General features: G+C 36.8%; 1 protein-coding gene across 4 annotated transcripts in view; it reads left to right on the plus strand.

The window, feature by feature from the left end:
• Window positions 1-14,431, plus strand: part of HTR7 (5-hydroxytryptamine receptor 7) — a 34,217-nt gene extending 19,786 nt beyond the window's left edge. The window contains exons 2-3 of one of the 4 annotated variants that reach the window (XM_086900759.1): window positions 2,311-3,057; window positions 14,171-14,431. In XM_086900759.1, the coding sequence (XP_086756885.1) occupies window positions 2,311-3,057; window positions 14,171-14,213 (790 nt within the window). In that variant the 3' untranslated portion in view covers window positions 14,214-14,431. Of the gene's footprint in view, window positions 1-2,310; window positions 3,083-3,604; window positions 3,754-9,213; window positions 9,824-14,170 lie in introns of those variants that run through there. The other 3 variants (XM_086900757.1, XM_086900760.1, XM_086900758.1) reach the window with 3 other exon arrangements.
• Window positions 14,432-14,799: the final 368 nt, after the last annotated feature.

The following is a 14,799-nucleotide window of genomic DNA, read 5'->3' on the forward strand; positions in this document are numbered from 1 at the left end:
AGCATTTCTGAAGAAAAGATACACTCCAAAAAAAGTGATGCTAGGGCAAAACTAATGAATTTTCATTCTTTTCAGGATACTTATGCTTTCATGAATTCTTTTTGTTACATTCTGGTGCATGAGAATGCATCAGTAGGCACTCAGAGTATGCAGCCCACAGATCTCATTTTTACAGAAATCCAGCTTAACTTTTTTAGCTACATAATAAAGTTCACCTCAAAAGTGTGTTATTTTTAGTGGCCAGTTAGGTAACAGCTTTAGAAGTGCATTCTTCAGGAAGGCAGACCAGCTTTTTAAGGATTTTTTTAAAACCAGCACATTGTAAATGACAAGAAGTTTTTGCCCACAAAGAACGAGTTCAACTGTTTTGTACCTAAATCGGGCTATTCTCAGACAAATTTTAAGGGTAGGCCACTCTTGTCCCCAAAAGTCTGCAGCTGAGAGCTCACCCTTGCTGCAGTTGCATTGCTTAAAGCTGTGTGATGTATACTGGAATTAGTTAAAACTGAAATTTCACTGCACTATCTCTTCCATGTCTCGGTGCACCTTGGAACACCCTCAGCTCCTTGGGAGTGAAAATGGTTTTGGCCATGGTGCTATGAAACAGGAACCTCCTTGGTCTCTGCACGATGCCCTTGGCTGCTGGGCCAGTGACTTTATTCTAATGCTGGTGGTGAGGGGCACAAGGAGCAGCCCTTTTTAATAGTGTGGTCCATGGATTGCACTGCTCTGATCCCAGACAATTCCCATAAGAATTCTCAGTTCATGGCCCCTCCAGGCACAGATTCACTGGCAAAATACTGACCTGCTGTAATTTACTTGTCCTTTGTGTAATGCTTGTCATAATAGCAGTATAAAACCAGTGGCATGGTTGAACAGGATTGTTGATACTCATTGGAACAGATCACTAAATCATGTTTCTTTTACTTCCATAACTGTGCTATAGCCAGGTGCTTTTATAAAGCAAGAGCACTGGCCATGATTTACTGCACTGCAGTAAAATGAACAATGCACCAATCCACAGAGCCAGGCAAATCTCATATTTGATGTGCTAAGTGATTAGACAGAGAAAACATGCTCCCCAAAAATATTTTGAACCACATTGCTATAGCTCTTGTTTGTGACACTCCAGAACCTTCACAATATGATTAAACACTGATTATCTCTTGAAACATTATCTTTTGTAACCAAAGCATTATTCAGAAACTTGATTTGAAATAGTTTCTTTTACATGTAACAAAAAAAATCTCACTGATTTTCCCTAAATTATATTGGAGGAAGTAAAAAAGAACAATTTGAGATATTAACGGTAACTCATAGGTAAGTTCCAGCTGAGCAGAAGCAAAAATTGAAACTAAAAATCTAAACTAAAAATCGTAGATCTAAATAAATGCATCTGATTCCATGCAAGAAAATTCCCACTGTTAGAGAGGAAATACAGAAATGTTCTACAGCTGAAAGTAAATTCAAACTTAGGATATCCTTACCCGGCTATATAGGGCAATAGTAATACCTTGTAATTAGAAAAAGATACTTAGTTTAAAATCCCACAAATTAGGAAACATAAAAGTTGTCAACAGACCTTTTTTTTTCTATGAAAAATTGACCCATTATAAACATTTTTCTTGTCTATAAAACTGTTTTCTTCCTCAGGTCTTCTTGAACTGGGAGAGATTTTATTTTGTTCAGTAAAAGTTTGGATAGTGAATAAGCATCTTTTCTTTCTAGTTAAATGATGATTAAAAGAATTATTTTAGTACTGAATTAGTCTACTCTTGATATAAGTTAGCAGTTTGTTGTTCCTGCCTGAAACACCAAGGAAAGAAAGAAAGATCATTTCAGTTTAGTGGCAGGGCTCCTCCTAATTGCTGCATATGTAAGAAGAGTGAAGATGAATGCTTGCTTGTTGTAACCATCCACTCAATACAAAAAGTGATAGACTTTGTGGGATGAGCATTCTTCTACACTCCAAGATTTCTTAAGGTCGCAAAATAAAATTTAGGTCTCAGAATTTTCTTAAAAGCCAAAATATGCTTTTATGTGCGTGAAGGTTGAATAAATGCATAAAAATCACAGCCTGTTATGGCCAATGGGAGATTTCCTTCTGGAGTAAAAGACCTTTTATGTCTCATACTATCACTAAAAGTTTTGACATGAAAGACACATGAACTTAAAGCTGGGAAATACATGCAAAGAGAGGATTGAAAATTATGAAGCAGAAAACTTAGCCAAAGATTTTGGTCTAGGGCAGACTACGTGAGATAATTTTTAACAGTTAACCTCTGTAGTAACTCTGTGTTATCCTTGCAGGTACCTGGGAATAACAAGACCTCTTACGTACCCTGTAAGGCAGAATGGGAAGTGTATGGCCAAAATGATCCTGTGTGTCTGGCTTTTATCTGCCTCTATCACCATTCCCCCGCTCTTCGGCTGGGCCCAGAATGTAAATGATGAAAAGGTTTGTCTCATCAGTCAAGACTTTGGCTACACCATTTACTCCACAGCAGTTGCATTTTACATTCCGATGTCAGTGATGCTTTTCATGTACTATCAGATTTATAAAGCTGCCAGGAGGAGTGCTGCTAAACACAAGTTCACTGGTTTCCCCCGCCTGGAAGAAATGGAAGGGATTTCTGTGAATGGACTTGTAAAACTGCACAAGGAATCTGAAGAATGTACTAATTTTTCACGACTCCTAAAGCATGACAAGAAAAACATTTCCATCTTCAAAAGAGAACAGAAGGCTGCCACCACCCTTGGGATTATTGTTGGGGCTTTCACAGTCTGCTGGCTGCCCTTTTTCCTCCTCTCCACTGCAAGGCCCTTCATCTGTGGTACAGCATGCAGCTGCATCCCACTCTGGGTGGAGAGAACATTTCTATGGCTGGGCTATGCAAACTCTCTCATTAACCCTTTTATATATGCCTTCTTCAACCGGGACCTGAGGACAACCTATCGCAACCTGCTGCAATGCAGATACAGGAATATCAACCGCAAACTCTCAGCCGCAGGGATGCACGAGGCTCTGAAGCTTGCAGAAAAGCCAGAATTTGTTCTGTAAGGTCACTCATCCTCTACTGTGGTAATTTGTTGTTTTATCACATTAGCTTTTTCTCCACAGGTTTGAAAGAAGTGTGTAGGAAAAACCAGGGTGCTTGAGCACTACTAATGCAGTCATCAAGAAACGAGGTAGAGCCCACCAGTCCTAATCAGCCTGGAAAAACAAGACCATCATCTAAAGAATTTGGGTGTAAGAGGGATATAAGAAAGGACAAAAGTGAAATGTAGTGCAGGATGCTTGAGCTGTTAGTGAGGAAAAATGACCTAACTCATTTGTTTGGCCCAAAAAATGTTTAGTAGGTCTGAATGTTGGATGCACCTTGTCCTAGAGATTCTTAGCTGAAATAAAGACCTGAGAATGGTGAAAAGTTCATTTCCTTCCACTTTAGTATTACAAAAATAATTAAAGAAGAAGCTGAATCAAAGAACTTCTACTGCTTAGATATATTCTTTATTATAATACCCCATATATTCATTAAATATTGATTTACTGGATTGCCTGGAAATGAACTATGTTGTGAAATATAATATTGCCTTTGCACAGCAACTCTGGCACTGAAAGAATTTGTTACACTTCCAATTTGATTGTAAGAGTTTGAGTAATGTCACATGCATCTACTGCTGCATACAGCCATGCAGCACAGTTCGCTGCAGTGCTGCTGTGCAAATCACACCAGGTAATCCTGAGCTGTATTTCTAACATAACAAATGTGTCTGATTACAGTTTATTTCAGGATCTGTCTGGTCTTTGTCCATCTCTTCATTCTTTAATTCTCTTGGCTTTCTCAGCTGAGCATTTCTCTAATCTAGATGGAGAGTGTCTGAGCTCAAGCCATTTCTGTTGATGTATGGCTAGTCCTTGTTCCACTTCAGTAGTTCATTTACTGCCTATTTGAAAGCTCTTCTAACTCTTTTGGATTTCTTTCTCTTCTGGAGTCAGTAAGGAAAAAAATAAACATAAGACCTTATGACTTCAGAAGCATCTGGACTTTATTCTTAAAAACTTATTTTAATCATCACTTGTACTTAAAGTGATTTAAAGCCTTGATGTGTGTACAAATAAAGATAATTTACTTTTTCTGGTTCTAGCTTTTTCTACCACCGTTGCAGTTTGTCCAAGTATGTGATCCTACTTCTCCTGACTTTGGTAACATCTCTTCCATCAGCCCAGCAGGGCCAAATAATATAACAGTTTTTTAATTTAAAAATGAATAATAAACATATTGATTATATTAATATATTACTTGTAATGTATTAATATAACATGTAGCAATTGTATAAGATACTATTACAATAACTTAAAATAATAAAACAACTCGTAAGATCAAGATGAGTTCTTTGGCCCAAGTTTGCAGTGCACACCCTGTTCCATCTGGAGCAGAGGGTGAGGGTACATAAGTGAGCAAAGATTTCTCCAGAACTTGATCTGCTTTTTCAGATTGGGACATCAGTGAGAAGACATGTTCATTATCAAATTGCCTCAGCATCAAATCACACTTTGGGCTAACTTTTGTCCTCACTTTCTTAAGTATGAAGCCAAAATGACTTAAATGAGTTCAGTGATGTTAATTTGGGCTAAGTAGGGAGCAGTCAGTGCCAGATCCCTTGTTCCAAGCCTACAGACGTAATTGCAAACACTTGAGCCTCTGACTGGCACATAGACAAGCCCTGGGACTGATGTGCTGAGCTATGTGTACTGAAACATGCTTCAGTAATTTCAGATGCATTCATACACTACAGTGGGGAGTACATTTTGGCCTCATTTTCAGAAGAGAATCACAGAGTAAGAGGCTGTATTCCTGCTTCAAAACAGTTTTCTAAAGATTCAGATTTTCTAAAGTTTCAAACTGATGTGGGACAATCCTATTTCTTTTAAATGTTCCAATATTAAGCACAGGGACAAGAAGAGATTTGGGCCCAGAACATCCACAAGCTCTGGAGTATGGAGTAGAGCTCATGTTAACTCAAGCATATTTTCCACATTCAACACGAAATTATTGTTGTTTCTTTATTACTTATCAGAATAGCGGGATTTTTTGTTTGTTTGTCTGCTTGTTTCCAGCATAAGTGAGAAGTTTTCAAGGCCTTCTGTAAGTTTTTCTTTTCTGTGTAAGGCTATGCATGGGAATATACAAATAGATGTATCTGGGAAGGCTCCAAGGGGGACTATAAAACTCTGAAGGTGATTTTAGAATTCTGGACAGAAGTTCCAGCATTTTTATTCTGCAGGAAAGCCTGAGAAGCTGTGTTTCCTCCAAATAAGAATTTTCCTTTTTTTTTTTTTTAATGAAATATGTGTCTTGTGAGTCAGAAATTGACATTTGCTCAGCTGTCACTAAAGGCAATTGCCTTCCTCTGGGAAAACATCTTGCAGGAGTCCAGCTCTCCTCTACCATCTGTTTCAGGTAATGAGAGCCCAGGAAGGAATAAGAGTTGTTATAGTGTGTATACCAATCCTTAAAGTTTTTGGAGACATCCATATTTGATCTCTGGATATGTTTAGAAAGAAAAGGCAAACAAAACCAAACCAAAACAACAAAAAACCACACCAAAAGCCTAAAACCAATACAACAACACTACCACAATAAAACAAACAAACAAACAAACAAAAAACACACCAGCAGACTTAGTACAAAGTTACTTTTTACACCCAAACCAAAATATAGACCAATGGAAAGTGTTTTTAGATGGAGCTGTATTTTAGGGGAAAAGTAAAGAAGTTGTCAAGATTAGAAGAATGTCCCATTGCTCAATCACACAGAGAAGAAAAGAAGGTGAGAAGAAGAGAATGGTTTCAGAGAGAATTATAAAGGAAAGAGGCTTTAAGAACCAGAAGGAAATAATCAGGTGCGTGAATCGGACATTCCATGTTTTAAAAAGATAAATAAATAGAACTGCATCACAATATCTAACTGCAGCAGTAGCATTTTTCACTTGGATAATTCACTACACATCTGACAAAGGGGTAATACAAGAATGGGTGAATCAGAAGTCTATGTCAACATGTGCTCTTAGCAAATCCAAGAAGAGACTGCACTCGTGGTCTGTGTGTTCCTGTATGTGCTTCCAGAGGAAAGCCAGAGGGGTGAATCAGATAGACAGGGCTGTGAAAAAAATGAAAATAAAAGACTCCAGGAACCAGAGCACAGGCAGGCCACCAAAACACTGACTAAGTGAGGAGGGAGAAAGTGAGAATTGTACTCCTCCTGCCCCTGCTTTTTAGAGGGAGACTGTCTGTGGTAGGAACCTCGTTCCTAACACTTTTTCCAGCTCCCACCACCTACCAGCCTGTACATCTAATACTGAACACAGGACTGGCACTTGCCAAACTCCTCTGTTTAGCAAGAGTCTGACTGGGTAGTAATAGAAATAGCAGAGTAGTAAAACATACGAATTGATGTTAATATCTTACAGTGATTATGCATCTATTGCTTCACATTTCAGTTTCATTAAAAGAAAAACAATGTCTTTCACGCTCTGCTTGGAGCCACCAACACTTGCAGAAAGATGTGTCAAAGGGTGGCAAATAAATCTAGTGTAATGAGACATAAAGGAGGGAATTATTCATCAAATTAATACTATAAGTAATGCAGACAAAATCCACGCACTCTTTTGCCCCTGCTTCCTGGTAGGAAAACAGATTTCCGACAGCCATTGCTCCAAACAGTGCAGCATTATTGAAAGAACATTACTGAGTTAAGTTTTTAAGATTTTTGTTTTGGATTTTAAGTTTTGGATTGATGAGCAAGGATGCTGCAGTTACAGAACTGGAAGGTGTTAGAAGCAATGCCATTGGTTTTTGTGCTTTCCCCTAGCTATTGAATTTTCATATTTTTCTCATCTCTCAGGAAAAAAAAACCTGTTTAAATTACAGTATTCTCAGAAAAAGTGCAACATCAATGTGTCATCAAATCCTCTGCACAGTTTTCTTAAGAAGTAGTTCTTGTTTTTAATATGTTTCTCAGGAAGACACAGAAAGATAAAAGAGAAAATTAAGAGACCTGGGGAATGGTTTTAATATGAAAAATTATTAATATCCTGGAATAGAAGGTACCTCTTATTTCAAATGCTGAGGAGGTAGGGACTGTGAGGACTAGATTTTTTTTCTTTAAGAGAAGGGCTCAAGCAAGCAAATTTAAAAATAGCTTGAGAAACACTGAATCAGAAGAATAATCTTTAATATTTGCAAGAATTACAAACTTAGATCCCTCTTCATGGTTTTAAGTCTTCTTAGGTTGTTATTGCCACTAAAGAGTGGGTTCAGAATGAGTCTGAAGTGAATTATATTTTCTATATCCACTTTCTAAACATTTTGCCAAACAGGCCTGTCATTCCCCACACCCAAAAAGCAGCTACTCTGCTATTTTTCCAAATCCCTTCTCATGTAGAGACAGCTCAAAAAAGGACAGAATGGCTTTTACTTGCTGAAAACTGGAAAGATTCTTATGATTCCCAGATTAATTTCTAAATGCTGCAAGCTAAAAAACCAGCATTGAGCTATTTCTAAAAGATATTAATATATGGTGATTGTTGAGGATGATATTTTGATGATTTGTGTAACTTTGTGACTTTGCTGATTGAAATTAGAATTTCTCTCATTTGCCATCTTTCGCATAGAGAGTTACTTCAGAAAAAAATACATACAAATGTATCAAAATTTCCAAAAGAGATCATACAGTTTTATAAACCAACACACCAGGCTGAATAAATATTTTGTCTCTAGTTTTCTATCTACTCAGTCAAAACGAATGATATTTCATTATTTCAGTTTTTGTGTGGTCTTGCTAGTTCCAGAAAATTGTGTTTACAGTAAACTTATTTTTACCTTTTACAAGAGAAGAGAAAGTAAGCCACTGAAGTAAACTTAGTTCAGCCCTTTTGAAAAATCTCTTTTAAAGCATGGAAAAATATAAAAGAATGCATCTGGATAAACTCATTATTGTCTCAGAAAACTTGGCATCTTTGGCTAAACTAACCAGGTCTGTGTTAAAATAACAGGGATTCCTCAGTCAAATCTACTGTCCAAAATGGAAAATACAAAATTAGGCAAATGAAATGAACATTTACTTCCCAACAATAGTTGCAAAAGCTGACAAATCCATACATTTTATTTCTGTCTTCAAAGAAAGAAGTAAATGCAGCAAGAGAAAATCATTCTAAGGACCTTTCACTTGTCATTAAAATAAAATAAATCAGAAGTTCAATTATGCACATAAAGCTAATGCTACAAAATATATTTTTTTTAATATTAGTATTTTCTTTCTGAAATAATCTCCTATCAGCCCAGAAAAGAGAAAAACAACATGCTCTAGGGAAAATGATATAAAATCCAGAATTTTATTCTCGTTTTAAAAGAAAATCTACAATTGCCTAAAACGTAGGATTTAAAATATCTTTATCTTTCCTTTATATGAAGTTTTGAACTTGGGTATAATTACCAGCCTTCCTTTAATTTGGATCATTTTTTGCCAGGATGTAAAAATAAAATAAATAAATAAATAAAATAAATAAATAAAAAAATAAATAAAATAAAAATAAAATATTTGAAATAAGTCAGAATGCAGGTTTTTCTATAAAAATGCCTGCTCCTGATGCAGTTAGAGATATGAATAATTCCATTTCAACAGGGTTTCAACAGGGAGGTAAAACAAGAAAAAGAGTACCTTGCTGCAAGACTGGAGAGGGATGCCCTGAAACCCTGCCTTGTAATCTTGAAGATGTTTCTGTTACAACATTTCAGCACAAGAGTGGTGTTTCCCTTCACCCAGCTTGAGGAGAGAGGCAGGAATTCGAATATTCCATGCAAAGATTTGGCAGTAATTCATTTTCTGTAGGCAATATTATGAAAGCAAGGAAGAAGTCTTTCCTTTAATGAAGGAATTTAGGGCTTTTGCCACTGAATTGTGTAAAACAGACTGAGAGCTTCCTCAGTTCTCACAACGACCTGAAATACGATGAGTACAAAGGACTGGAAGAATGCTCCACTTTGCCCAAGCTTCCTCATTTGTATGGGATTTTAGAGAATTATCTCAATAGACATGATCTAATTGCCTCTTGAGAAATGTTTCCGTTTATTTCAGTGGTATATTTGGTCAGAACTTTTAGTTGCTCCAGGATATTTCTCATCTAATTCATCCACTTTTTTAAAAACAGGAGAAGTTCTGATTTCTCCAGGGAAAAAGAGTCATGACCAAATGTGCTCCAAAGCAGCCAGAAAAAGTCAAGCCAGAACAGGAAGAAGAAAAATGAAGAGTTGGCTTCCAAGGAACTGGATAGATTTATGGAATCTACTTCATCTTCCTTTGATGAGAATGTGCTGAAAATATTCCATGAGCTCAATACATTACATTAAATATATTTCTATTGGAAGTACTCACTTCTTGTTTGTTGTGGAGGAAAATGCTGCTACATACAAATGAAAATAGTTTTCTGCCTGAGAAAGCCAAATAATTTCAGCAATAAGTTTGACACAGGGCAGGGGCAATGCCACTAAAACTCAAAGATAAAGTGTTGTACAGATTTCCACCACATTAAACTATGTAGAACAACATTTGTATGCTTATTATGCTTGTGGATCCTAATATTGGTATTCATATTCAGGGATTGTCAGTGATACTGAATGTATTTTGCTGGACTAGAAAAAAGAGGTTCTGAGGCAAATGCTGTCTCTGTGGATGCTTTCAGAGCTTGTGTTAAAGAGATGCTGTACACCTGCAATGGGATTGAGAATGACAACAATAAAAGACCAACTTTTTGTTAAAGATTTCTGTTGTATTAAGTAAATGTCTGTTTTAACATACTTGTGGTTGGTTCCCCCAAACTTTTGTAAAAAGCTGCTTTCAGTTATGCAGTGACTAAAGGAACAAAATTAGAATTCACATGTATTACACCACTGCTAATTCACAAATATGATTGCCTTGCTTTAATGTAATTTTCATGACCTGCCAATTTATAAATTTCTGTCATTTCAGCTCAAATATGTATAAAAGGCTGGAGAATTTCCACAGCACTTTGCTTTTTGTCTTACTGGCTAGATAGAGAGATAATTATTAGATTTTTTTTTTTTGGAAAATGTGCTTAAGGTGTGTTATTTCTGCCAATGATTTGTTATAATTAAAACAGATCCCTTTGGCTTGACAAAAACGAAATAGGTGAGTATAAATGACCATTTTTCCCAGGGAAAATTGATTCAAGGCATTCTTCCTTAAGCATAGCTTTTAATATTTTTGGGTTTTTTTTTTAATTTCTCATATTAATTTCCCTTCAGAGTTTCTAAACTATGCACAGTTATACAGTTCTCAGTGCAGAAGCATATCCCAGTCCCAAGGTCTGTCTTCTTTCAAGGTACACCTGGATGAGCATTTGCCTTATTTCCACAGCTGTGGGATTTGTGATATCTTATTCCCTTACTTGCAGTTCAACCAAAATGCAGCTGGTAAATCACACAGTGGCTACATGTGCCATTGGGACTTCAATTTTCTTTGTTTAAATTAATATAAAAGTTCACCATAGCTGCCTAAATAAGGAGTCTGACACAGCAGAACAGTCCAATTAATTTCTTATTGACAAGGGATCAGCATAGGAAGCAAATAAAACATATGTTAAGCCTATGTAAAACCTATAAGAGAGAGCCTAATCCTTCTTCTCCACATGATCCTGTCACCCTAAGATAACTCCTGTGGTTACATGAGAGCACCAGAGCAGCAGATTTTCCTTTCACTAGGTCAGCAAGGCTCATTTCAGTATTTTACTGATATGACTGCTCACTGTGAACTCTGCATCTGAAACAAAATCAGTTTATTGCATTTTCCAAAGGGAATGACACAGAAATGCTTTTGACTTGGTGAACCTGAAGTATGTAAGAGGAAACTGGACAGTTCTTGTCAGTGGCCAGTGGACCAGTTCTGGTTGCATTATATGAGAATACATTCAGAGGAACTCAGCTGAAGGCAAAACTACATTGGCAGATAATATTATAACTGAACCTAGTGAGAAAGGGAGATGAGAGGTTCATAAATGTAACAATAAAAAAGAAACAGGGGGAGAGGGTTTACTTTTTTTTTTAAAAAACCCCAAGCCTTTAAATGAAGTGCAGTGGCCATATTCTGAAACTCTGTTTCAAGCTTTATGGTCTCAGTTGCAAGTCCATTTCACAAAGGTAATGAAACAATTTTACTTAGTTGAATTAGACTGTCATTTTCCTTGCTCACTATGCTGTGTCAAAACCTTAACTTGAACTGAAATGGAAAAATGATACATTATATGAATATTTTAAATTATTAAAAATATATATCCAAATAAAAAATAGCCACCAGTAAAATTTTTCTGTGAAAATGTATGGGTTTTTAATGTCATTATTTTAAGCTTAAGGGAAAATATGTATTTTAAGAGAAACCTAATAGAGGGCAAGAGTCAGAGCTTTTAGCTGCTAGTGAGCTACAGTTCTATGCAGATCTATCTATACATAAATATAACACACACATATGTCCCTTGCACTTCAGGGTGAATGTATGAAAAATGTATGAAAAGAAGGTAGTGAATCTATAATTACCTGATAAACATTTATTTATTTTACTGCCTATTACATTCCCAGAATCTCAGAGAAATTACGAGGATATTTTAGGACAGGCTGTGGCATCACAGACCTGTAAAGTTGCAGTTCTACCTGTTTCTCCACAAAAAGCTTTTCTCCCAGGAATTTTCAGACACGTAAACAACACAGAGAACATTAGGGACTACACAATTCTGATACTTTGCCATACAAGACAAAGCTCATTTTGTTTTTCCTGCTGCACCTGTCAGGGCTGTCACCTCTGAAACCAATGCACAAACCCACACAGCAGCCAGGAGAGAGGCCCAAGGCTAAGAGCATGCCCAATACCAGCAAATAATGCACACAATATTTTAGAGGATTGGGAAGGAAATAGAGCTGATCAAAGGAGGTCAGGAATGAGACAGCCTGTTGGGATAGGGAGTTTCAGTAGTTCCTGTAGCCCACAGGACAAGGACAGCACATGGGCCTGCCTCACACTGAGATAATAATCCAAGTGCCCAGGGTGTGGATATAATAACAGCAGCGTGGATGATGCCAGAAACAAGGCTCAGAACCACTCTTCTGGATCTGCAGAGGATGCCTCTCTAGCTCTGTCACTAAAACCTGCTCTGGGATGTGACAGTGAGCAGTTTGCGTTTTCACAGGGCTGCCTTGCGGTTATTACCATGGCATTTATCAGTTATCATTGTCTTTTCATAAAATAAATAACTTAAAAAAATTGCACACCCCTTGATCTTTCACTATCCACCCAATCCTGTCTTTTCCCCATGTACTCCTGTGGTTAACAGACCGCTGAGATATTTGGTGGATGAGTCTACTACAACTTTATTATATCTCTCCTGCACTTCACTTATCATTTGGATTTTTTCCAGATTAATCTTTTATTCTACAAACTTAAAGCCTTTTCCTAGCTGTCCCCCTGATTCTACTGTTAAGGTCTTACTAAATTATTTGGTTTTATCAATATGACAAAGCGATTAATTTGCTTCAGATCTGAGCAAAAATTAAATTCAGTGATAAGAGTTTTTCTTATTATCACAATATACACTGATAAAAAATGTTATGTGAAAGCACAAAATCATATCCACATATACTATGTAAACAGTCAAATGGTCTCAATTTCAATAGATTAAAGTGAATTCTATCTATTATTTCAGCCAGCTGGGACTTTTAATATGCAAAATTCACCAGAGGATTGAGACGGAACTCCATTTTTTACATATATTTTACCTTGACAAGGTCTGGTAAACATAAAGATGGGTAACATAAAACACTCTTTTCCCCAAATAGCTTACCAAGAAATACAAATACAATGAAATTAAGCTCTTCCCATTCTAAGTGGCCTGTGCTGAAAACATTGAGTATCTTTTGTTGTAATATGAGTCTTATTTGTAATAAAAAGAATTGCTGCCAATTGCATTGCAAATTATTCAAATTTATACAGCAGACTAATTTAGCAGAAAAGAAAACGGGGTTCTGCTGTATTAGGTACCGAGTTATATTATGCTTTTAAAATGTATAAGCCTAGAAGAATATTAAAATGTTAATTTGGATAGTATTTAAAAGGTAATTACTTTTATACAATAAAATAAGGAGTCTACTGAATACTAATCCCCGTGTCATGTGCTTTTTTTGAGCTAATGCTACATTAAATAGAGAATCCATTTGTCTAAGTGATTTTAATTTAGATACATGGAAGACATTCTCATCTACAAAAAAGTCTGGGTTTTTTTAGCCCAACTAATGTAAAATCCTCACTGTAATTAATTCAATGTTGAAGAAAGTACCTATACTTGTTGGATAGCGCTGAACTGAAAGAATGAGAGATTTTTAATCTCTAATTTTCTCTCCTGAAGAAAGCGTGGTTTGGTTGCTCAGCACAAGTGCTGCCACAAAGAGCCCTGGCAGGGGCCACAGGAGCAGGTCGAGACTGATCACTCCTAAACAAAAGCTGGTTTCATCTATACAAGCATTTGCAGGGAAGGGTGAATGCTGAAAAACTTTATTGGCATTTCAGTCCAGAGAAGACTGCTCAGATTAGCCAGCATATTTTGTCCAGTTTCTTGAATTATATCATCTAACTTCTTGTCTATGACAATCTTTTATTTTATGGATGCACAGATGGCATTCATCTTGGGACAGCCTCAGAAAATTATATTCAGGTGTTTTATTTATGATGTTTATGTTTATGAATGTATTTCATTCATACTAGTGCCTTTTTAATTTTTAAATCTGTTAAGTCAATGCTTATTTCTTTAGCCAGAATATTTTCCTATGGTTGACTACCTATATGAATTATTTTGTTAAAAATACCACTTACCGTGGTTGGGTATTTAGCCAAATAAACAGAAATTATTTCCAGCTGAATAAAAAAAGCCAGTAATGCTCTTTAATTTGTAAGAAAGCCAGAGATGATATTTTGATTTTTTTCAGCAGATTATAAAAGAGATTTTTAGAAGAGAGAGTGTTTTGAAACGGCTATCAAAACCCCCATTTTTCATATAACAATTTCAGTTGTTTTGAACAAATCTCATCTCTTATTGTTTCAATTACCAGTTTCAGGAAAGATGAAAGACACGAACAGCAGCAGAAGCCGTGATGGGAAATCACATCAGAGAAAATCCCTGTTTGAGACACCGAGCATGTACGTGCGATTCTCCAGAAGAAAGGCAAAGAGCAGGTTATACCTGTGTCCTCAGTCTGGGGCTCCCTGCCAGCCCCTGAAGGCAGCTGTACACGGGGGGAGTGGGCCAGCAGGCAGCTTCCCTCCCCAGCATCACTCCCTGTGCCCATGGGGAGGGACAGGACCCCTGGGCACCGCGCGGGATGCGGCACACGCCAGCACATCCCTGCTCTGGCAGCACCGCTGGCCCCAAAGCTCGGCCTGGCGAGGAATAGCAGCTCAGAAAGTTTATTCTTCTCAAGCTGGATATCTATTGAACTTCATATAATTTTGAGCAAGAATATGAAGCCCTTTTTAAAATGATTTCTGATCGAGTTACAGCCAGTGCAGATTAACCATGTAAGAGTCTTTCACTTGGTGAAACTCAGGTTGATCTATGCTTAAAATGAAAAATGTTAAGAACCTCTCTTCTCTCCTAGGTCATTTACATATGCCCACTCTATATTCATTAGTTTGACATTTACTGCTCTTATTCTGTCAGCAGAAAGATGACTTGATTTTC

This window comes from Cyanistes caeruleus, chromosome 8 (genome assembly GCF_971803275.1).
Source record: "Cyanistes caeruleus chromosome 8, bCyaCae1.hap1.1, whole genome shotgun sequence".
In the NCBI taxonomy this organism is placed as follows: domain Eukaryota; kingdom Metazoa; phylum Chordata; class Aves; order Passeriformes; family Paridae; genus Cyanistes; species Cyanistes caeruleus.